This window comes from Bradysia coprophila, chromosome X (assembly GCF_014529535.1).
Source record: "Bradysia coprophila strain Holo2 chromosome X, BU_Bcop_v1, whole genome shotgun sequence".
Taxonomy (NCBI): Eukaryota; Metazoa; Arthropoda; class Insecta; order Diptera; family Sciaridae; genus Bradysia; species Bradysia coprophila.
Genome location: NC_050737.1, coordinates 6004039 through 6030568, shown reverse-complemented (window position 1 = coordinate 6030568; position 26530 = coordinate 6004039). Strand labels below are relative to the sequence as shown.

Here is a 26530-nt window from a genome sequence, read left to right as displayed (position 1 = left end):
GAATTGCTGCGCGATTACTTCTTCTGACATTATATCAATTTTCACAAGATTGATACAAAATCTATTACTTCCAATAATTTTAACATAAATTTAGCTGTATCAAGCTGATCGTTAACTCAAAGCATTATCTCTTCGTTACGGACTTGTTTAATTTAATTCCTGTTTACGGTTACTCTCAAATTATTTTAATTTTTTTTTAGACTTTACCCTTAATCTTTGACTTTGAATTCACTTGACTTGTATACGTCCATCGCCTTCAAAAATACTAATCCTAACAACTTTTCGCAGACTATCTAATTTGTTATGTGTTTATCACAATCTATTGTACGTTCACACCGAATCTTGGGATACAGTAAACATTTTTATGGCTCGGAAAATCATCACTGCATGCATAATAAGTTTCTTCAACCCTCATAGAAGGCTTAACCCATTTTCCATTTAAAATTCATGTTTCCAAAGAGCCATTTTCAACAGAACACCGAACACATGTTCACGTATTGTTTTTGGAGTGTTTCGCTTTCGAAACATTAGTGTGTGGCACATCAATTATATTTGATTTACAGCCAGCTAGATTTACTTGCCCGATAAAGAAATCAGTTTTCAATTTATGCATCTTGATTTGCATCTAATTTTCATAGTAAATTATGTAATTCTTTCACATAAAGAATTCTCTGTTGAAAAATTCAGAGTTTTATATCGTGAGTGAATGAAAAACATGCAAACGCCAAATGTAGGTACCTTCATACACATCGTAGAGCCATATTTTTATGGTTTCGGTACTCCATTCAATTTATTGATTTTCTGTTGTTTTTTTTTTCGACGGATACGGAGTGCCTATGTATTTTATGTACATTTTCTATAATCACAACAATTATCTAGCATACATTTTAATATAATAGCTCACTATATACAGCGTAAAAGTTACTTCATGAGCATTCTAATAATAACACACAGGGTAGGCATTAGATCTATTTAATACGTAATTTATGGGTCGGAATTGGAGTTCGAGAGTTCAATTTCCAATATGTTTTCCCTTTTATTATTTTTCTATCATGTCGTAATTGGTATACTAAATGCATCGAATATTCCGTACGAGGTGAATAGATTCATTGCTTGTATGAAGCTGCACATACAATGAAAACCACCTAAAATACGAAGTCAATTATTTTCAAGATCAGATTCCTCGCGTTCCCTACTTTCCATTAGTAAGTAAGAGTATCAATTCTGTGAAGACTTGAGACATTCATCGAGTAATTGGCCATATTTTGGCACTTTTTAATGACTAATGGACTAGCAAAATTTAAGTACTCAAAACGCTAAAAACACAATAGATATGTCCTAATTTCGGGAAAAGGGAAGAAGATTGAGCCGGTGTGTAAGTTGAGACGTCCCGCTGAATTATTGAATTGCCAGTTGTGGGTTGGAAACTGTGATAAAATAGAGTACACACTTGTCACTATCAGTCTCGGCAAGCCTCGACTTCTTCGTGACAGGTGTGTAATATATATTATCGGGTTGTTGTCCACAATAATGACATCTGATTGAATCGGTTATTAGGTTGCGTCATGGATTTAGTACCGATAACGTCTCTTTGTGTTACATGTAATTGTTCGTTGGTACTGTCATACAGTCAGTTAGGCAAAAGGCCCGTTGACGGTATGTGTTGTCTTTTTTGTCTGACTAACTGACTCAATGACTGACTAACTGACTCAGTTATATAATACATAAATTGCTCTCGCTCCGCTCATTTTTCAGTTTTTTTTTTAAATTAAGCTCTAATTCAATAAATGGTCCACCGGGAAACGTATTCCATTATTTGATTGTTTTTGGTTTAGGCATCATATATTCCAACCAATCGACATATTGGTGCATCGGTGTCGCGGACGTGACCTTGTTGGAAAGCTAGACAGTGATACCCTTACGGCTGTCAGTAATATAGTCAAAAATCCACCCGACAATGGTAAATATCAGACTCTTAAAAATCGATTAGTTGAAGTATTTAAAGAATCAGATCGCCAAAAGCTTAAAACACTTTTTTCCGATCTTTCTATAAATGATGAAAAACCTTCCACCTTACTACGTAAGATGCAAGACAACTCATGTAATAAAGTTAGCAACGAACTCCTACATGAGTTATGGTCTAATCGATTGCCACAACAAATTCAGTCCATTTTGGCTTGTTCCACCGAACCGTTGGAACGCCAGGTAATCATGGCTGATAAAATATACGAAACCTTAGACAAAACATCGATCCAAGCCTTTTCTTATGGTAAGAAGTCTGAAATCGATTTCGAAAAGCAGTTCTGCAAGCTGGAAGATAAGATCGATTCTCTACAAAAGAAACTCGGTTATTCTAGATCTCGCTCCAATTCTGATAAACGATATCGTTCTCCCTCTCGTTCGAACAGTCAAACGAGACGAAATCCCAATCATTGTTGGTATCATCAGACTCATAAGAATAAAGCAAAACGTTGCACCAATGATGAACCCAAAAATAAAGATAATCCGCCTTGTACTTTCACGAGAGACTACAAGTCAAAAAACTAAATAGCCATTCAAATAAGGCGCAATTTGATAGAGGCAAAACAATAAGTCGCCTATACGTACAAGAAAAGAATTCAAAAAGAAATTTCCTTATAGATACTGGTGCAGATATTTCCGTTATTCCACCAACATCGAAAGAGAAAAGTCATGCTCCATGTACTTTTACTTTGCATGCCGCTAATGGTTCGCAAATTAAAACTTATGGAAGCAAATCCGTCACCCTCAATTTGGGCCTCCGACGTAACATTCGTTGGATATTTGTTATTGCAGACGTGCAACAACCAATCATCGGATCTGACCTTCTCGAAAAATTTGATCTCTTAGTTGACATCAAAAACAAAAAACTCATCGACAACTTAACTTCACTTACTGTTAATGGAATTGAAGTCCAAAGTACAACGAGTCAATCAGTTACAACAGTATCTAACATATCTGTCTATCACCAAATTGCAAATGAATTCCCGGATATTCTCGACATGAATTCATTCAAAACAACAAACAAAAGGCATAACGTCAAACACCGGATTGTAACTAATTGTCCTCCTTTATTTGCAAAAGCACGACGATTAAATCCGGAAAAATTACAAGTAGCAAAAGCGGAATTTGATGAAATGTTACGTCTCGGTATTTGCAGACCATCAAATAGCCCATGGGCCACTCCATTACACATAACACCTAAACCAACAGGTGGTTGGAGACCATGCGGCGATTATCGCAGACTAAATGCTCACACCTTACCTGATCGTTACCCGATACCAAACATGCAAGACTTTAATTATTTTTTGCACGGTAAAAAGATTTTTAGTAAGGTTGACCTAGTTCGAGCCTATCATCAAATTCCTATGCATGAAGATGATGTACAAAAAACTGCCATAATTACACCATTCGGTCTTTTTGAATTCCCATTTATGACCTTTGGTTTATGTAACGCAGCACAGACTTTTCAACGTTTTATTCACGAAATTCTTCAAGGACTAGATTTTTGTTTTATTTACCTTGACGATATTTTAATAGCTTCTGAAAACGAAGAAGAACATAAAGAACATTTACGAAAACTCTTCGCTCGTTTAAACGAATATGGCTTAGTCATCAACTTAAACAAATCTATATTTGGTCAAAAAGAAATCGAATTCCTTGGGTTTCATATCGATAACCACGGAACAAAACCAATTAAGTCTCGAGTTGATACAATTTTGAACTACCCGTTACCACAAAAAGTTCACGAATTAAAACAATTCCTCGGCTTAATAAATTTCTTCCGTCGTTTTATGCCTCATGCAGCAGAAACACAAATACCACTCTTCTCCTGCATGAAAAGAAACGTAAAAAAAGACCAAACGCCAATTAATTGGACAAAAAATATGATAGACGCGTTCGAAAAATGTAAAACAGATTTAGCCAATGCAACATTACTTGCACACCCAGATCCAAAAGCTAAAATCTCTTTACACGTCGACGCTTCCGATTTCGCTTTAGGAGGTGTGATTCTTCAATGGAATAACAATGAATGGCAACCATTAGCATTCTACTCACAAAAATTGTCAGAAGCTCAAACAAGTTACTCAACTTATGACAAAGAATTGCTTGCCATTTATGAAGGAATAAAACACTTCCGCTCAACACTAGAAGGAACTGATTTTACCATATTTACAGATCACAAACCCCTAACACATGCCTTCAACTCAAAATCCGATAAAGCGACACCACGACAAATACGACAATTGAATTATATTTCTCAATTTTCCACTGATATTCGTCATGTCCCTGGAAAAAAGAACATAGTCGCAGATACTCTATCACGTATCGCCACTATTAACTCGATCTATGCAATATCTTTCGAGAGTTCAATCGATTATAAAAAATTGTCACAAGCACAACAAAACGACAAAAAGTTTTGCGAAAACCTTAATTCTAGTCTCCACGTAATTAAAACAGACTACAAAGGCGCCAAATTATATTGTGACATTTCCACAGGAAAACTACGACCGGTTATCCCTCCTAGTTTTCGCAAAATAATTTTTGACAATGTCCACAAATTTTCTCATCCTGGAATAAAGGCTTCAACAGACTCAATCAAAAGAGATTTCGTTTGGCCTACAATGTCCAAAGATATAAAAAAATTTTGTCAGAGTTGTATTCCATGTCAAAAATGTAAAATCACTCGTCACAATTCAAGCCCAATTCAACCAATTGAGGTTCCTAATGAACGATTCAATCACATTCATTTAGACATAGTAGGACCGCTTAACGTTTCCGAAGGATACCGCTATTGTATAACAATAATCGACCGTTTCACCCGTTGGCCAGAAGCCATTCCAATAAAAGATGCCTCGGCTGAGACAGTTGCAAAACATCTTCTGTACCATTGGATCTCTCGTTTTGGAGTACCAGAAATCATAACGACAGATCAAGGTAAACAGTTCGAATCCGATCTCTTTGATCAACTTAACAAACTCCTCGGAACTAAACGGATTCGAACGACTTCATACCATCCTCAAGCAAATGGAATTGTAGAACGATGGCACACAACATTAAAAAATTCTATAAAATGCCATAACAATTCCAATTGGGTTGAAATCCTTCCGTTAATATTGCTAGGATTACGATCAATTATCCTACCAAATTTAAACGCTTCAGTCTCAGAAATGGTCTACGGTTCAACAATACGATTGCCCTACCATTTCTTCAATAACGCTGAAGCAAATCCTACAAAAGATCCTTTTCTTTTTGTAGAAAAATTAAAAAGACATATGAACGATATTCAACCCACAGAGAGCTCAAATCATCATAAACAAAAAATCTTTGTTTACAAAAATCTTAAAGATTGTTCACATGTGTTCGTTCGTAAGGATGGGTATAAAAAACCTCTCCAACCAAATTACGAAGGACCATTTGAAGTAGTAAAACGAGACAAAAAACACTTCACTTTGAAAATCAAAGGAACTGAAAAAGTCATAAGTATTGACCGTCTCAAACCGTGTTTTCAACTTTCGGAAGAAAAAGTAATCCAAGAAATAAAAGTTAAAAAGCACGTAACTTTCAATTTAGAAAACTTAGTTATCGAGGATTCCAACTAACTTTCCTATAAATACGCAAGAAATAAACAAAATTTTCACATTAAACAGCTGTTCTTCAATCGAACAACAACTGCGAAATAATTCCTCTACTACTAAAAATGCTAACAACATTGAGAGACGAATTTACTCAAATTAAAATAACAATTGATCCACAAAGTTCAGTCTCTGTTTTTCCGGAATTTATTTTCGAAAACCAGCCGACTCAACTATCATTATACACTCCGAACAGAATTTTCCCACTATATCGGTTGTGTGATAAAACTATTAAAATACGTGGAACTATCTTTACGTGGCAATTCTACACGTCAGATACTTCACACATAATTCTAGGTTCCGATTTTCTTCAAAGATTCGGATATATTAACTAAGGAACTACAAAGTACACTGAATAATCACTGTACGAATAAATCACTCTACTAGTTTGTTCATACGAACTACTAGATTTGAATTAAATTCGATCAACCCTTCACTGACTTGGCCTATAAATACGGCATACGCCCTACAAAATTTTATCAGTCTAATAACGATCTTTATTCCTTAAACATCGTAAAAAATAAAAAAAGTAAAATGACTTCAGTTCAACAACTTTTGCAACAAATTGCAAACGGTATTACTGAACTCAAACAAGATGTTACCGCCATCCAGCGAACTTTAGTTCGTATGGAAGCCGGCACTATGCAGCCGCCCTGCCGTACAAGACGTCGTTCCGCATCTCGAGCCACGCAGACTTGGCCTGGACAACAACAACAACCAAATCAACAGGCCCACCGCTTTGCCCCGTATCAAAGTGGCCCTTCAAATCAGCCAGTACCATCGTCGTCTCGAAATTCATCCTCCGTCGCAATGCAAGCTCAGCCAGTACCATCGTCGTCTCGAAATTCATCATCCGTTGCAATACAAGCTGCTGGTCCCGCCGAAATTCGTCTATCCAATATGCGCCGTGTTTTGAACAAGGCAGCCGACACACCAATACCCAGAACCATTTGCATAAACCACAAAAGGTTTGGAAAGGCAACAGACATCCGGCGATGCCCCGATTGGTGCACTATGCGCAATCCAGCTCCCGCAAATCCACCGATGGACAATGAACTGGACATATCTGATGCGGAAAACTTACCACCACCATTGTTACCCGAACCAATGGAACGAAATGCCATTCCAACTGCCGAAGAAATGAGTTTGGAACTCGAAAATGAACTATTAAATCTTTCAGAATAGGAGGGGAGGTATTGTGGTGGCGATCATAGATTGCCTTTAAATTGTAATTAACAGAGTAACCTCCGAACTTAGTTATAAATACCCTGTACGACTGTGAAATAAATTCATTCCAGTTTTGGATATAGACGAGTGAACAACGCGTTTCTCTTCCTCCACAGTTTTTATTTATTTTTAACAGCATTCCATATCACTGATGTATATAGTGGATTATATAATTATACACAGATGTAAACAAAATGATTTTGTGGTATTTTCTTGGCAAGACGATAAAATGAATTTTATAGAATTTTATTGCTAATTAAAATCATTAATTAAAAAACTATTTTATGAGTGGTTTACATTCATTTTCATTTTATGGCTTGGCAAAATACGCATTTTCGTACGACTTCTGTACAGTGATTGTGCTTTGTTGTGTATTTTATGAAAATAATTCATTTATGTCTACCAAATTCGTTCGACTGATAAGAATGAAAGAGGAAAAATAAAAATGTATCCAAAATAGCATAATACGATAAAGTATTTTATTATGTAAAATGAAAAAAGGGAGAGAGAGAGAGGAAAGTAGCAAGGGAAAAAACTTTCATGTTTTCTAATAAAAAAAAAATGAATAAAATCAAAAATATTGCCTCTTTAGGGTGCTTGGATTTTTATTTATTATTTTTAGCTTGCAGAGAAAAGCAAAAAAAAAAAAAAGAAAACAAAAGTTTGACTGGAACAATCAAAATAACCAAAACAACGATAAAATGAATACACTTTCTTACACTTTTTGTATGGGCGAAATGGAAAAAGTTTCATTTTTATATTTTCGCTTTTTTCCTGCTTTCTTGTACACAAAGCATCTATTGACTTTCCTAGAACATTCACCATGTAACCGGGCTTAAGAAAGGATATATGCTAAAAATATACATTTTTGGTGCCTTTCTTCTTGATTTATTTAAATTTAGAATAGAATTAACTGGGCTCAGTTTTGAACATTTTTACCACTTTACCTATTTTGAGGAATGGAACTTATTTTAGACGCCTTCAGCTTCTATAGCAGAATTGTCATAACTATCTTTGTTCATTGACAAAATGTTGTAAATATTTTGCGCTGAAATTTAAAATTAGTATTACAAATGTTCGTCCTTTGCAAAACTTTTCAATTTGATGCAGAACATTCAATACGCCCAGTGAGAGCCCGATTGAAGTACATACGAAATGTGTATTGGCCAATTTTGGAGTTTATTTTACTGTGACGGATGAGAATGCGCTGGTGAACATTTAAGGGAGTAGTAAATTACGTCCCTGTTTGGACATTTCTATTTTGATAAATAAGAAATTTGATGCCTGCATCGAAGACAAGTGCTAAAATCCCACTAGTCGTACAATGTCCAAACAATTAAGTAAGTTACTTTACTGGCGGAAAAAAAAAATGATGTCAGGTCTCTTTAGCCTGTTACGGACGGCTATCATCTGCTTCGACAGCTGTGACTGGTGGTGTATAGCAAAAAGCATGTACAAAGCAAAGTAAATAAAGAAAAATATTTGAAATTGATCTCTTGAAATATTCAGATCAAATAAAGTAGTAGATCCTCGCATACCTCAAACATGAATTAAGAGTTACAATTATTGTATCATCTGACATGAGCCTAAAATCGTGAGTGTACTGTGTACTATTTCAGTCGGGGCAGCACAAGACAATTATTAATGGAAAGCATGGACTAATTCTAAGTTATACGCTAACCTGAAATCTGAAAGTGTAATGACTCATTAATCTCTAATTACAAACATTGAAGTGTATAAATGGTGTAATGAGCGTACGTAATTGAAGAAAAAATCATTAAATTTTGAATTGTTTAAATTTGTAACGCGATGCCGGTCTACCCTTTCTCTAATTAAAGAAAATTATTCTACCTTTTCTTCTTGTGCGTATTTTCCACTGCGATAATTTCGCTTGAAGTAGTTTAAACGGTGGCAGAAATACTGTCAGTTTTTCGCTGGTGATATTTTTGACACAGTTCTTAATTGTTCGTATGCCTTACATATAGTTTTTAGCTTTGCCACATATAATACAGACCTTGAACAGTCCAACAAACAAAAATACCACAAAGGGTTATTTAACACAAGCAACCACTTTGAATAAATTTTCCAAATATGGGTGGGAGGGAGTAAAAATCCAATTATCAAACGAAACGAGCCAGTGACAATAATGTTCAGCAATAAAAAGAAAAGAAAAACAAAATGTTCGTGCTGCCATAACTTCAATAAACTCATTTCGGTTTTTAAACTGGAAAGGTCAAATGGTCAAAAAATTATATCACTTGAATATGTCGTCGTCGTGTCAAGTGGTGTATGCGATTTCATTGTTCAAAAAAAAAAAAAACATATCATGGCAAAACATAAAAACGGATTCTTTAGCACCGAAAATGGTTATCTTTTTCCACCAGCAGCCACATATATCGAAGCATCTCATTACCAACTTCTTCTCTCCTTTTTTTTCGAAATTTAATAACTTATGTAGTGCGACGACTTTTAAACCATGGTGCTAAACAGGGTGTACCACTTTACTGTGAAAATTGTCGTAAAATACCATCGATTTTAGGCAATTGCCGAAGAGAATCGTTGTTGCCGAAAACTATAACATTCAGAAAATTAAAAAAACGAGTCGATCATTTTGAACGACATTTAACAGAGCAGGCACAAAAATCAAAAATGTACTTAAGCAGCGACAATAAAAATTGTACTAAGTTACAACCCTGTGTGCTAAAAAGCAGTCAAGCAGACGGGACGAAAGATTCTGGTGTATAGCGTAATGCGCTTTACAATTTTCAAAATGTTATGCAGTCAAATGCATTCGTAAATATCTACATTTTATTGTAAACATTTTCGAATTGCTATTTTCCCAGAGCTATTTAATATTATCTGGAATAGTACGTGTTCTGCTACATTTCTCATCCATTTTCAAACAATACACAAAATGTTAAACAATGAAATTTGCTGATTCTACAATGATGTGCGTTATTTTTATTATTTTTTCGTTTTATTTATATTTTTTCTGCTTTCGAGAATATGGTGGTGCGGTTTTTTGTTTGCATTTTGTTGTTTCATATTAGTCAAAAAAAAAGAAAATGGTTACAATTCCTTAGCGTGACTGTGACAGACATCTTTCGTATCTAAATGTAATATAGACTGTAATAAACCATACGCCGACCTATCCGTACGTATTCAATTCTCGGTTTTTATTTTATTACATCCATTTCTATGTACGGATCTATATGCTATATGCTGCCATACACTGGAAGTGTATAATAATACAAAATGAAAACGTGAAAATATCAAATTAAACGAATAGTGACGCCATTGTTACATCTTGGATTTCTTCAAGGTCAACATTATTGTGTACAATGGGTGGTTGTAATACCAATTTTTTTTTTTCATATTCTATTATTATATATGGGAGTTGTACAGCGAATAAAATTGTCGAAAAAAAAAATTATCATTTTGTTATACCCAGATGGGTGACACATTTATTTGCGCATAATTTTCCTTTGTAGCTAGCGCAATATATTGATAGCAACGTATGTGGCACTTAGATTAATAGTCATTTGAAAGTAGCAATCATTTTGGCATTGTAAATTACATTTTCTATGCCAGTATTCCATTGAATTAGGGTACCGACTCTAGAGTAGATACAATGTTTTCACCACATTACTTCGTTGAAACTGAAGGAGATCAAAATAAAAGAGTAGTAAAGTGAAGTAAAGCTCTTAAAACGAGTAATTGTCCGCCTTACAAATAGGTCACAAAGATCGAATCGATTACTTCTATGCGTAGGGAAAATGGGAAAATGACGTAAACAGTAAGGTTTCCGGTAGAACGTTTACAACCAAAAAATCTTATTTTTTCAGTATAAATGGTACCTCGAACTGACTTTATAACTAATTGTTGAAATTTTTTCGTCAACATATGGACAATTTCATTTGATTTCCGTTATAAGTATTAGTAAAGCCTAATGCAAGGCTAGCAAAATTTGTATTTAAATATTTATGCCACTCAGCATCATAATATGCAAAATTTGCAAACTTTAGATGCCTCTGTGGCATAAGTACTATATTTGGGTCACGATGTGTATTATGACACACGGCCTGCGGCCTAGAGCCTAATAAAGCAGTTTGCATCTCAATTGCATAAATAACTATTTCATCATAAAGGCCGGAAATATTTTTCGTTTGTCGCTGTTCCGGATGCCACACTATATTCTGACGACCATATATAGTAAAAGCGAAACACTATAACATTTGCCAGCAAAGTAATGATGTTTCTCCGAATTGAACAGTCTATCAAGAGCAACAGTTACATAAACGTTGATAAACGTTCAAATTCGATTCATTTCATTCGAACAAAAAAAAAATTCAAATTTTCAATCAGCGATAATAATTAACCGTGACAGGTAAATATACATTTAAAGTTGGCTTTTTTTTAAATGCAATAACAATAACAATACAAACGAATCCAATCAATCATTCTTATCGCAATGCAAGAAAAAAAAACAATTAATTTTCAATAAGCTTGAAAATTGTAATAAATTTTGCTTCAGCCATACTGTTGTATGAGAAAATTAAAATACAATTTGTTGTATACCAACTACTTAATACGAATTAAGTTTGCTCTTATTACTCTTATTACCATACCGTTTGTCTGGTTGACAAATGTACTATACTATCATGTCATTTGAATGACATCTATTTGTATAGTCTTGTGCGTAAGTCTGCAAACAAAACAACAACCTCATAGAACAAAATCCAAATTTATACCCGGCCAACTGTCGTAGGCCGATTGGAAAATTGTATTCATGTTAGCACGCATCGTAAACAAGTCGGATGTAGTAGGCTTCGCTCAGCTATTTGTTTTTGGGTGTCTGTAGCGCCAGAAATCCACTTTGTATCAAGGATGTATATTTGAGGTGGTCACGCTGATCAAATGTGATGTGTCAGAAAATCTGGGACAAGTTTTAGGAGGACATTTTCCCATATTTTCCGAAAAGTACTCTGTCTGAGACTGTATGTTGCGCAATGGAATATTAAAACAAATGATTAAAAAAAAAGTTCCCCCAGAAATGGTACAGATTGAAGGTAACTATCCGTGTGACCTTCTGAATAATAAAGCCTTGCTCTGTATCACTGTTAACATAAATCGAACATTTGGGTAGCAACAGAACACAAGCCTAAAATGTCGAGGTCACTTTAAACTTTTTGAAAGTATGCGCTAAATTGCAAATTTGTTTTGTGCAAAAGGTTAACCATTTCCAATATTTGGGAGGAATAGTTTCGACAATCTAATGGCAAAGAGACATTTAATTGTATTGCAAAGGTGCTTCTTGTATGCTTTTCTATAAAAAGCGTCAGGTATATCAATATCAATATAGCTGTAGCCAATTGCATATTCATCCACACTTGTGCCACAATATTCATTCTCGTTCTGCATTTTTATGCTTTTACCCTCTGTTATGAAACATTTAGGTACAACGCTCGTCTATAATAGTATTTCTTTTAGTAAAAGGTGCTGCTGTTTTTAGAATAAAAGGGCTGATAAACGGCTGCAGCAAATTGCATTCATGAATGCATTGCCCGACGAGGCGCACCTGCAACTTACAAGTTTAGTTTGGGAAGAACTTTACGAAAACTTTTCATTCCAAAAAGAAATATTCAAATTAGCAAAAAAAAAATTTTTTTTACAAAAACCAATTTTTTACAATTGCGTAATGGAAATATCGGTTTTTTCTCTCTTAATAATAAATTGTAAAATGCGATGTGACATGGCATAATTTAAACTAAATAAAATTAAATTTATTTCAAGGTCAGTAGCGACAATTCGTCAATTTTTATGAGCCTATTGTTCGGCTGTGTTGTTGTTGGTGTTTCAGTAATGAATTTTATACGAGTAATAACATTTTTAGTAACAAACGAAATAAAAAAAAAACCTTTAGCCAACCGAATGTCAATGTATATGTAATTTACGTTCAATTACAAGTATACATGACATGTTGATATAGTGACATAGTTTGTTTTGTAAATGATTTCAATCAATTTTTTGAATTCAATTGTAATTGTTGTTTATTTTATTGCTGGGTAATTTAATTATTTTAATGGGAAATTTTTGTTTACAAATTATTTTTTTTGAAGATAATTGAGCTGAAAGAAGAAAAAAATGTGGAAATTTGGGAAATTTGCTTTCATTTCAACAAACATCTAGATTTTATTGGGCAATGAATATACTTATTTTGTCTTAAAGTGTGATTTTATTGTAACATTTTCGGAATTGATTGCCAACAATATTTCGGTGGTTTTAGAGCTCATCTTTCTTCAGATAAATCGTATGGGTACTAGATGGAGAACTGCGTCACCCATTATCCAAAAGTTTTAATTCTAAGAGATTCAAGACAAAAATAATTTTTGAAGAAAAAAAATCGGTATGATAAACCTTGCAGTGCCACCCATCGTATCATCAATGATATTGCGCAAATTTAATGTTTTATTACGATGGTATTTTTCATGAAATATTAAAAGTTTTCCTGGTGTAAAGACTCCGATCAAGAACAAAACTGCTACACACCAAAGTTGTGAAGAATAAAGATCCCTTTCGAGAGTTGATTATTGTTACAATATTTGAATTTTTGGTATTGGTATCAGACCCACGTTGACGATGGTTTACTGTTTCACAAGTCATCTCGGGAACAGTCCTTCCTTTGTAATATTCCTGATTTTTTTAAAACTCACCAGCTGCAGTGTGCTACCTACTGGTCACTATGATTGATTAAGTAACATTATACATCGCTAATAAACTCGTTTTTCAATTTCTAACTGAAGACCTAGCCTTTTACAGACGGCATGTATATTAGTACTTTTATTATATGATCTATTACTTCATTTGATCTAAATTATTTTCAAGATACTAATTTTAAATCTTCTACTTCATTTTTTTGCAATGGTTTTGGTTATATAATACCGCATTATCCTAAAGTCATTAGATGATAGTCGTTCGTAAAATGAAAATGCATTGATGAAATTACAAATCGGCACATTTTGTGCTGCATATAGTTTTGCACATGCCAATTTATCAAAATAGACTGATGCGAGTTTTCATTTTTTTAATGGTTTTATGAACGACCACATTGTGTTTAAGAGAACATTTGAAATACATCAAAAATCGATGCGGCTACTTTATAAATTGCCAAAAACCCTGATTAGCATATGCAAAACAAAACAACAACAAAAAATATCCTAACAATCTGGCAATTTATAGCATATACCCGGCTAGATGTGCGGTTTTGTTTGTAAATATTCGCGAACATCAATTTCATGGGAGTTTTAATGTTTGCAATGTTATTATATGTAATAAATCGAATGCAATTGTGAATATTGGTCATCAGTTGCTGCAGCCGATGTTTTTTGATGGATGAGAGAAATGTGCATCGTTTTAACGGTTAATTGTTATTGGCTGCTCGATATCGAACGAAATGAGAAAAGGATATGAATTGTAATATAGTTGAACAATATCAATATAATGGGCCAACCATTCACGTTTCGAAATGTACGTGGTGTATATACGTATAGCGTAAAGTTAGGCCCAGTAATTTGAGAATCGTGAGATATCCTTCCTTTGCAGGAATTTTTAAATTCGTTTGCTGTATTTCGTGATCAAGAGATACATTTCTTGTGACTTGAATTCTATGAGATTGAAAACATGATCAAGATATCACTTTTTTGTGACTACCCTCACAAAGAGAACTTGACTTTGAGATTAAAAACCGGACCACACTCAAATGTATATCGTTGTTTATCTAACTCGATTCTCCTGTCTAGACATAAAAATTCAAATTGAATAAATAAATTCTTGATGCGCATAAGTACTAGTACCTAGATAACCTATCATTCGAACAATAAATTTATGCTTACATGTGAATTGAATTGCACTTTGATTAATACCTCGTCCCACATGGCAAATTGTACCTTCTTCCCATAACCAGAAGATTTTGGTTATCAAAGAATCATTTTGTAAAACAATTTTGGAAACGAGACATTGCGAGTCCTTTCATAAAGGATTTTCAGTCAAAATCAGTTGTGCTGAGAAGTTCGGCTCTTAGTCTAAATAAACATTTCGTTATGATAACACTCCATTTAATTATGTCTATCATTTGCATTGCTCCGTTCACTTAGCATTTGTAAGTTTGCCATCCGTGGAATATTATAACATAGAGACACGCTTTGAAATGTATATAAATAATTACAAATGCCTGGGTAGCTGGAAAAGTGTTTTTATAAGCAAAATGGAGAAGCCCTGCTCTACCTGAGTTTAATTACTTTGTGGTGTATTTCAGTTTAATACTGCGTGCAATTACATGAATGTGCAAATAAATGATAGAAGTTTACTTATACGTAATAATGTCGCCGGGAGTTTCTGCTTTAAACTTAGCGCATTTGTCGTATCCTTCTGGCATAACGTAGAAATTGACAAACTTTTTATTATAATCACCCAAAAGAAGGGGGAGAGAATTATTCATACATTAATTTATGATATTTTAACTTGAAAGTTGTGTTATTATAAAGCAAGTTGTATTTATCGGAACATTGGCACGTTTATGTCGTCGCTGTAACATATTATCGGAGACGAGCGAGGGGGAAATCAGTAACAAGGTAATGGAATTTTGGGAATAGAATTCAATGTTCTACCAATCGAAGTATGTGCATTTCTAGTGTCTACAAACCATTAAGTGTTGACTGGAAGTTTTTGAAACTGAATTTTTTTGCATTGTTTTACCCCTCGATACCCGATCGGTCCAGATCATATTTATTTTCTGTTACGGCTCTTATTATTTATTGACTGGGTGGGTACAATAAATATTAAAGAAATCAATGTTACGAGTTCGAAAATACATATTTTTTATGACAATTCTTGAGAGCGTATTTTAAACGTTTGAGATCCACACAGAAAAAAAAGTTATTGAAAATTATGAAAATATCTCGAATGTGTATTTCAATAAAAAAAACTTTGAAGTAAAATCGTAATATATGTTCAAATAAACGAAATTTTCCGCCGCAGGGCCTTAATCTGTTATTTTGGTTTTTATCTACTGTTCGTTTGTTGTATATAAATGTCTATTCTAATGTATGGTACTGGAAACTTTCCGAAACATCGTCATGAAAATCCGTATAGATGGCAACGAAACCTTGTCTGAATTTCGTTTCTTTTTTTTTCGCTTAAAAGTTTTGTTCGTTGGCTTCCTTGTGATCGGTGAAGTGTGTTGAAGAGTATAAATTGCTACTATCTTATTTCGGAATAATAATTCTTTATCAAAGAAAAGTATTTTTTGTCGTCTCTATCGAAGGAGAAGACGACGAATCGATGAATATTATGTTGAACATTTATTTGCTAAATGATAATTTGGAATTGGGAAAAAATGTATTTTTATTTTCCGAATGAATAGGCAAAATGTGGTCGGGGAAAATTAAAACCAAGTCTCTCTCATGTTTACCTGGGCTACTATTTTTGATTGGAAGAAATCCAATCAAATCTAAAAGACGAAAAATTCTGAGAACACCAAAAGCGGACAGAAATGGAAATCGTATTGATAAAAGGGAAGAACTAAAAGTTCAGCCGGAATGGCGAGCGATTTTCCAGGAAATTTAATTTCATTTTCTCTGACACCGTGGCATGCCCTTTGGATTCCATGCGAAGGCTGTATATATTGTTCAAAGAATGTTAATTATTGTTCTTGTTGTGTGAGGATGGAATGGTGTTTTCGCATTTCTGCTTCAATAAACTTTTAATTACAATTAGACCAACACAAAATAAAATTTGGGCGTAAATTTATGTTGTCCCTTTATATTGTATAAAGTGGGATTGACGATTGGCATAATGTTGTCCGTCGAAAAATTAGGTTTTCATTTTTCGGTGTATTTTTAATGATTCATTGTTTCGGTTGATCTCCGTTTAACGGTTCAGCTTTTTTATTAATCACATTGCAGGTCTTAATTTTATTAAAAATATCAGATTTATAGATTTTGTAAAATTTCTGGTAGACTTTGGAAAAGTTTACCAAGCAATTCTAAGGATACAAAGTTCATCTTGGCCTCAGCTGACATCAACAGAGGAATTCACACGAAAACTTTCGTTTTTTTTTTTAAATCTTTTAGCAATATGGTTAATTCTATTGTAATGTAATATGGGCCACGGTTAGAAGCTACAATTCAGTTTTTGTTTATGAATCGAGGATCCCCGAAAACATTACAGAATATATTTAAGTTGTAGGACCACTGAAATGTTCGTTTCCACATTGCCTATTCACAATTAATATAGAATAGCCCAAATGACTCCTTAATCCTGTAGGGGTTCCACCACTTTTTTAGTATTTTATTCTTTCCGCTCCATTTTCTGGTTAAACAACTTCACTTCTGGTAACTATGCATGAAATGTCATCGTAGTGAAGTAAATTCACAGAAAAATCGAGCACTGGCGTTAATGATTTTATGACGAAATGTACTAGAACAGTAATAGAATTATACCGAAATATATTACATTTGAGATTAAGACATTTGAGATTAAGATTCGAAAGAGCATTTCGCTATAGCTGCTTTTTTTGCCTTTTTCACGTTATCAAAACCTGAAATGATTTTTGTGCTGTCTAGTGAGCAACATTTCACGTTACTTTTATTTGGTTGGAATGTTAACCAAATAAAAGTAATGTGAAAACTGTACAAATTGATGGAGTTTTTTTTATTAACAATGAATTCATTCCATACCATACCGCTAAGCTAAAAATAAAACTTGGAACTTAATTTAACTTAAAAAACTTAAATTAAACAAAATATTTTACAATTTTTTCAACTTACTGGTACTTCTATCATTGCATAAAATATGTATCCATCTTCGCTTTTTCTCTGAACAGAAACTTGCGAAAAACTTCTATATTTAACAGATTTAAACTTTATTGTTGCAGGTAAACAGTATTTATAAATGACTTCACGGCATTACCTCTGACAACAGTGGGCTATTGCTGAACTACAGAAAAAAGGTATACAAATATTGTACACAATTATATTCATTTTGTAGCGAATTTATATTTATATTCAATCCGTAAATCCGATCTACTGCTTAACGTATTTCGTTGGAATATACTTATAATAACCATTCGTTAACGACGAATTTATCTCAATCTTTTTTTATTCTTCCATTCATGTCTTTATCAGAAAATGTTCGTAAAATTTTTTTCTCCTTTAATAAAGCGTTTAGAGTATACAGTAAACGTAAAAAAGTATAAAATATCATGTATATGCTTAACATGTATTATATACTATTATGGATATGACATAGTACACAAAGCACGATGGAGAAAGAGAGAGAGAGAGAGGGGAGGGCTTGTACACCGCATTTATACGAACCAGAATTTAAATGGTTTCACCTTAGAAAATTTTAAATCCATTTATCAACAATAGATTATTTGTATATATTAACTATATTTTAAGCTTACCTTATTTTCCATTTGGCACCTGTTTTTCAGGCCTTACCATATTAAATTGAATCGTTCTAGACCTCGTTTCAAAAGTGTACCTAATCATCAACGTTTTTTTTTCCTCTTAATCGCATTCATAATTCTTTTAGTGCTGTTCATATATTTACACATTTAAGTTTGTGTTTAATATCAGATAAATTAATATAATGTGTAATGAACGTCACGTGTAGCACATTGTAGCATTAATTACTCAGTTTCATTATTAATAATATTTTCATTTTATTTATTAATAGCACTATATAACTAGATGAAACCAAAACTATGTCTCTAAATGATTCTCCATTAATATTTTAACTAATCGACTGTCTCCGAATTACCGATAAATAATTTTCATTGCTAATTGTCGTATAAATTTTTATTTATATTTATACTGAACCGAATCAATCGAGAATTTAGACTTATATTGTGTGCACATCGTAATTTTTTCGGTGGTGGGCGCAGAAGCTGCATAAAACTATAATTTGGTACATATTTTTAACTGAAATGAAATTACTCTTAGTCTGGGAGCCATGGAACATCGTGTGTCCAAATATATGTCCGGAGCATCTGAAAGCGGTTTTCGGTAGAGTTCGACTCCCAGGTGAAGAAGAGTTTGGGTGTCAGGCTGAAAGATGGGTCAATTTTGAGAAATGGCCGCTCCCATCTCAAAATCCGTGTTTTTTCATATATTTTCAGTTCTATAGAGAGAATCGGGAAAGATAGAAAAAAAACTTTCTTCTACAACGTTATAGAGAATTGAATTCTGAACAAATATGTCCAAAGAAGATATTGTGTTGAAAATACAGGGTGGTCCGAAAAATTGTGCAAAGCTGAAAATTTGTGTTTGCACAATTTTTCGGACCACCTTGTATTTGCTTCACAATATCTTCTTTGGACATTTTTGTTCAGAATTTCATTCTCTATAACTTTGTAGAAGAAAGTTTTTTTCTATCTTTCCCGATTCTCTCTATAGAACTGAAAATATATGAAAAAACACGGATTTTGAGATGGGAGCGGCCATTTCTCAAAATTGACCCATCTTTCAGCCTGACACCCAAACTCTTCTTCACCTGGGAGTCGAACTCTACCGAAAACCGCTTTTAGATGCTCCGGACATATGTTTGGACACACGATGTTCCATGGCTCCTATATTATCTGAGATTTATGCATAAAAGTTTAGTAGAATAACCTGAATATTAAGACCACAGAGAAACTTTACCGCCTTATCACGTGCAAAAATTCGATAGAAATTTTTTAGACGTACTTTGTTGCTACGTTTAAATTGACGTTGTTGATTAATGAATAATCTTATGCGAGTAAATAAATCGTATCACAGCGATATCACTGCAACTAGATTTATTATCCAAATTGTAATAAAGTCCCTGAATTTAATTTGAACGGAAAAGTTAAAGATAGATGGCTCCAATATGGAAATTTCTCGGAAATTTTTATTTCTACTGAGAAGTTCTTTAAATTCGGCCAGTGTTTGCTGAGCTAGTCAAAGTGAGCATAATGGGTTTCGCTCAAAAACCTTTTTTTTCATTTTGATTTTTTTTTTTTATGAAATTTCCAACATTTTTATTGCAACCGAGACTGTTAAGATATCATATTAAATGTTTCGAAATTCTTTTCGAGAACAGCTTATTTCTCTTCAGACAAAAATCTTCAGCGAAAAATTTAAATTCACAAACGAAGATGAGAATTTATAGAAAATTTCCCAATGAAAATTCTCGGAATTAACGTTTTGTAACAATATCGCAATATCTATGACGAAATTCCATAGCTGAAATTTTTCAACTCAAAACACTATGTTCAAGAAAACACTCCGCAGCTAGGTCAGTCTACAATAAAACAAAACTTAACGATTTTCATGTTCAAATCTTGTGGCAGTAGTGAGGTGCCATTCAGAAATTACTCACGCAAAAAATGACAACTCAGAACCTAAACAAATAGAAGTACGGGGAAAATATCAAAAATATATGAAGAGTACGCGTCAGACTCCCTCATAAAATGAGTACGTAATTTGTGAATAGGTTCTTAGAAGTAATAAAAATGTAGGATGAATATTTCTGCATAGCTGGCAATCGTGACGAGTATAATTAACACACGTCCGTAACAGAAACCTCAAGAATTCCAGTTTGATGTAACATCAACTTCACACAAAAAGAAACTTCTCCTTCCGAAACACACTTTTCTTTTGAATGTTGTTAGCTGCCCGTAAATTGCCAACAAATTCCGATTAGATATTGGATGAAAACTATTCCAAAGATGATGTCTGATTTACATGTGTATCTTTACCATTCTTTTAACGATAATAATGAATTTCTAGTTGAAGTGTTAGTATTCTAAAAGTTTGTCGAAACTTTCTAAATTACATATACTCAAAGACATAAACACACATCACCCCAGTCTCTATGTAATATGTATATGTCAATTATGTCATAAAGGGTATTCCAAGTCTCGAGTTTAAATTTGAGTAAATGGTATAGTTTTCACGTTTTTCTCCATCGAAAATATATATGCGGGAGTAATTAAAACCTTTATAAACTCATCAATTTAAGCTTTCAAATTTTGTTAACTATTTCGCGTTGCGTATTTTTAGGTATGATATCTTAATACGAACAGAACTTTAAGTAATTTTATTAAATTATGTCAAAGTGAAACGAGTATAGTTTAAAAGTTTCACAATTTTAGGATATGTAGTACGATATGTATTGAATTTTATTACCTCGAAAAAAGTGATGCACACGATTTCTGGCGTCTTAAAAATTTGTTTGTTTTTTTATCTTACCTATAAAATTACAATGATTTTCCCTCATGATACTTAATCAAACTTCATTTCGCGAGTAGAGTGGAATTAATGTTTTCGAAGAAGTATTACTGTTGAGCTCGAGGCTGAGCTTTATTTAATTTCTCAATTATTCGTTCACTTCTACGAAGTTTGTTAGCTTTGTTCACAAAAAAGTTTTTAACCGTTCACAGAAATAATTAAGTTACTGCCTTCCATTATACTACAATGTTCTTTTTGGAGAAATAGTCTCTGTTCGGGAGTAACCTCTTACCTTCAGAAAAAACAGTGTCGATTTTATTCATCTTTGCATTTTTTTATGTCAATATAATGTTGAAATCTGACTCCGGGCACAGTCGAAAATATTGCCAAATAAACCTATAGAAGCTACGTTTCTTAGTATGTATCTGCAGTTAGTTACTGGGTCCAGCTTACCTTCAGAGTACATTTTGACTTAAATCACAATGCATGGGTTCAGGTTCATACACTGGTTGAAGAGCTATCGTAAGGTTGACTATGTCTATAATTAAATGATGCTTTTGTTAGCTCAAAAAACCACAAAATGTTCAATGAAACATGCTACAATTGAATGTTTAAGCATAGCCTAACCAAGTACATAGTCTTTTGATCTCACGGTGTAATATCGATGCCGACATGTACACATTTTAACGCGAAACTTCAATTTAATTCCATCGAAATCGATTTTATAGAATGTCCTACATGTTTTACATTTAATTCAATCGCCTTTATCTCAGATTTTGTAATAAAAAGAGCTCATAAACTGTCCAATAAATTATATCAATTCATAGAAGGTTGTAAATTTCACTTAATTCCAATATAAAGTCAGAAAAGGATATAAAATGAAAATCATGTCTCAAAATCTAACAATAAAACACAACCGAAACAACCATCACACCCAATTTGAATTTTATTACTATTTTCGCCTGCAACGACGACGACAAGGACGACGGGCCATTTTTTTTTTTTTTTTTTTCGTTACTTCGTTTCGTAAAAACAGATAACCATATAAAATGGCCAATTTACGGTTCCATTCACATATTTTCATTGTATTATTTATTCAATATTTTCTAAAATGCTTTTCTGTTAACAAAAATATTACATCTCGCAGCCGTAGGTAGCAGGAGAATAATAATATATTGCAAAGTAAACCTTTCAAAATTACGCCATTAAATCATCTCCAAATGAACCCTTTTTGCCTCTCTCTATTTCATAAACAGAAACAATTGTGATTATAAGAAATCTTCCTACTTTATTCACCAGTATCATTAGGTCTATTATCAATTTACTCAGGCCTTTTTTTCTGAATGGGGAGATGCCTAAGTTGCTGGCGTATATATTTAGTATTCCACTATATTTTCCACCCTCTCCCCATATCGTGTGAAAATCCATATCAGCTGATGGAAACAAACAAAAAAAAGTCACACAGTCATAAAGAGTTTTCTCTCGCACTGGTGGCAACCTACTCTTCTATACACCATTTTTAGAGCACTGTCCCAGATTTTATTGATTTTCCGAAGTCACAAGTTTAAATAAAGTGTTGTATATATACCTACGTACATATTTTTTTGTGTGGATGATGAACGTAAGATGGGTATATGGTGGGTATATATCATTATAACCCACACTTGGATAACAAATACAAATGAAATATAATGTAGAGGTAGGTATGTATCGTATGTAGTAGGTAGGGTATATATACAGTAGTACACGGGGCAAACTTTATATATTTTCAATCAAAATTCGATGTTTCTAGTATTGATGATGAAATGAGATTTTTATGTTAGTTTAACATGGAAAATGTTTTTTTTTCGCAACAAATAAAATAAAATATAGAACATGAAGCAAACATCGCAGCAAACATACGGTTTTTATCGTTTTTTCACGATATATTCGCGTCTTTTTTCATTTTCACCATAACTCTTGCCGCTTTTCAATATTTTCATTTCTGAACAACACGATGTAAAGTACACGTTACTTCACGGGTGAAGAGTGTTATATTCCTTTTTTTTCTGAGACACGGTCAAGACACGTTGCCTTGACAATTTGCTGGAATTGAATTCCCTAAAATAGGCCCTACTGTTGACCATACATTTCTACAAACGAATTGGGAACCGATTAGGACAAATGATGAAAGTAGCTTCGAATCTCAAGTTGACTAATTTCATACAAACCGCACCATCAGCCGTCATTTGACACCTATATATTATTTGTACGATGCCCGAAATGTACTATTTTTCGTTCAAGTTCTAAAATCGACATAGTTCTTAGTATGCGTAATTTATGATATTTTATTTTATTCAAAAACATGAGGTAAAGTGAACTGCACGGATCCAAAACTTTACCTCAACTTTACTTACCAATGAGTCAAATGAAGGAAATGGTACTTTTTGTGTGAAATTTGCCGATCGCGGCGTGGCCGAGCAAGACATTGCCAATTAAGGTATTTCATTCAAAAATTTGAGGTAAAGTTTGAGGATCCATTAACTTTACCTCACGTTTTTGAATAAAATACCTCACTTGGCAATGAGGTAAATGATGGAAATGGCACTTCTTTGCCCCATTGATAAGTAATGTACTGTTCTCCTATTCTTGAATTTTCATTTATCGATGTTATTGTATTGTTTTGGCTGTTTGACGTCATTAAATTATAAACACGCAAGACGTAAACACGAAATAGAACGACGATATAACATTCTTCGTTATTGTTGTTGTTGTTGCTGATGTATATTATATGTTGAGTGGTTTTTGGGATGTAAGATAAAAATATGTGTGACTAGGGTTTTCGTGCATTATGTACAACGTACACACATTACACATGCCAGAGTTTATCTGTAATTTTCTTTGTTTTTTTTTCCTTCGTTGGTTCTTACATATATGAAGATTATGGCTGTGTGTATGCCACATAGCCACATTTCTTTAAGTCTAAGATAACTACAGTTGAAGGGATAAATGCGTGTAAAGTTATTTATTAATATCGAAAATCAGATTCATCCCGGCAAACATCAATTCTTAATATTTAATAAAGTGGTGCGTTCAGCTGAGTGTCTCGAGATATTAGAAATAAATTGGAATGATAAGGGTTTTACAGAGTTTTTGCCGGTACATACAAGCTTGTACGCCTTGTCGTAATGAATTCCTAAATACAATTTTAGAAACAACGAAAATTCCCAGTTGGGAACAGCCCGGGCAAACATATGATACCGTTCATATGCCGGGTGGTATATGTCTGTGTGTGTGTGTCAGCAGGTAGAATATGCGTTAATTATGTGATTACATATTGTAGGAAGTTGACATTTTTGGAAGTTTAATACAGTGACAGAACTCCATTAATAATTATCGAACGAAAAAGTCATTAATTGTATCTGTACGCGTGACGGAATGTACCTTGATATTGTGATACTTTCACAATGGCATATCATGTGACACAATGTTTACATTACACTGTACAGAGACAATGATTCGATTTAGGATTTTAATTTTGAAAATTTAGAGAAAGGGGAGCAAATTTAGTGGAATTATAATGTGTTGAAATTAGACGCTGAGCCATGGTGTCGTTGCTTATTTTTGTGCAAATGAACTATGAGTTGCTTAACTCTCGCTCTTTCGATATACCGCACTATCGTCGAACACAAACTCTAAATTCATTGTCGACAACCAGCAATCGATACCTACTTTTTAAAAACGTGCCGTTAACAACAACTCTTATTTGTTTCACATTGATTTACAAAAGCAATGTCGAGCAAATATTTTTTTCACCTTGTTCAAAAAACATCATTCGATCCATATTGACTACACCAACTGAAGGTTTGATTGTATGTTATGGCAGCCCATCTAAGAAACTGATTATTATGGCCGCAAAAAAAAAACAACAACAAACATTAGACATAATTTGTATATTAAATGCTAGGTAATATTGTTCGATCAAAGCAATTTATTGGATTTTTTATTTAGCACCTGAACCCTAATAGGTAACTCGTGTCTATCGACAGTATACTATGGGGAACTGGAATTTGTTTGTTCGCCGTTAATAATTTAGATCAATTTCTGATCTGACCAAAATATGTTCTTTTCTGGTCGGTGAAATGTTTCACGTAGCATGGATGCATGAATGTGTTAAAGTGCGTTACCGTCATTATGTTTGTGATAAAGAATTTTGATAGAGAAATTGGTTTGGTATCCTTAATTCTACAAAGTCCTGATTGCCAGCCAAATAACGTCTAGAAAGGCCAGTTCGTAATGGATATTCATTAAAAATGAATAACTTTAATCACATATTTGCTATTAGGTCTATGAATTGAAATGATTTATCGTGCTGATAATCACAATACAAACAACCCATACGATTTTGTATAATTTGCATTGTGCCATATCGCAATCAATTATTTTATGAATGGGGACAGACATTTTTGTTGGCAAAATGGTATAGAGTTGGTATTTTGTTCGACCACCATCACAACATTCGACATGACAATAAATTCTATGCTCAAAATTGGATTATTTATGGCTGGAATGGACAAAATTTTAATTATTGATTTATTAAATATCGTCCATTTGAAAACTGTCAATCAATCGAAAACGAATTGTAGTCGAGTCGGATTCTATTCAGATGATTCGGGTTAATACTTTCGAATTTTGTTAATCCGTCTGCACACCAAGGCATGTTTTCATATACCTACGTTTGAAGCTAAAATTACGCTTTTCGATTGAGCTTTTTACTTTTTGTTTTGGTTGCCTTTCCCAGTATATATAGTAAGAAAAACTCGTCAACATCGAATTTATATCTTAATTACTCGATCTACTATAACTAAACAATTGCGTGACGTTCAAACTCCCCTTTCGTATATTTAATTGGTATGTATGTCATTCATAAACTTGCTCAATAATTATTTGTTTTTACTGGTTGGTATTGACTTTCAAAAAAAATCACCTATTTTCAGTTGAGTACACACAGAGGTTAGAGTATTTTTAGGATTACAATTAAAAAATTGCTGCCTTGAACAACTTTACTTCCGTTGTATCTTCCCACACAAAAAACTAGGTCACACAGACAGGGATGGCATAGGTGTTTTAGGGGATACAAAATTGTGTTTAATGGCTTAAAGACAAGGCATAAGTGGCACCAAGTATATCTCGAACCACGATTACAGGAGTACTTTTGCCAGTAATTTTGATTTTGATAAATTTACAACCTCGATACTTTCTAGAATGAAAAGTTTCTGACCTACTAAATTTACTCAATATTCCTTGTCAGTTTTTCATTTTACTTGAAAATGTTACGCTCAACATATGACCCAAGTTTCATGTAATGTTGTAGCGGTTGTGAAAAAAAAACTTTTTGTTTCATCCGAAATTTTG

General features: G+C 33.5%; 2 protein-coding genes across 2 annotated transcripts in view; both read left to right on the top strand.

Annotated features, from left to right (window-relative positions):
• The window catches only part of LOC119085591 (protein Tob1-like), a 76393-nt gene that overhangs the window by 18200 nt on the left and 31663 nt on the right, over positions 1-26530 (top strand). The window contains exon 3 of the mRNA XM_037196010.1: positions 17815-17889. The gene's annotated coding sequence lies outside the window, so the exon portion shown is untranslated. The remainder of the gene's footprint in view (positions 1-17814; positions 17890-26530) is intronic.
• On the top strand, positions 5368-7099 carry LOC119085593. Its single transcript, XM_037196015.1, has 2 exons — positions 5368-5441; positions 5602-7099. Exon 2 carries the CDS (start codon positions 6189-6191, stop codon positions 6837-6839), a length of 651 nt encoding a protein of 216 aa, XP_037051910.1. The 5' UTR covers positions 5368-5441; positions 5602-6188; the 3' UTR covers positions 6840-7099.

Coding starts and splice junctions, on each gene's coding strand:
- LOC119085593 (XM_037196015.1), top strand. CDS start 6,189: ATGACTTCAGTTCAACAACTTTTGCAACAAATTGCAAACGGTATTACT.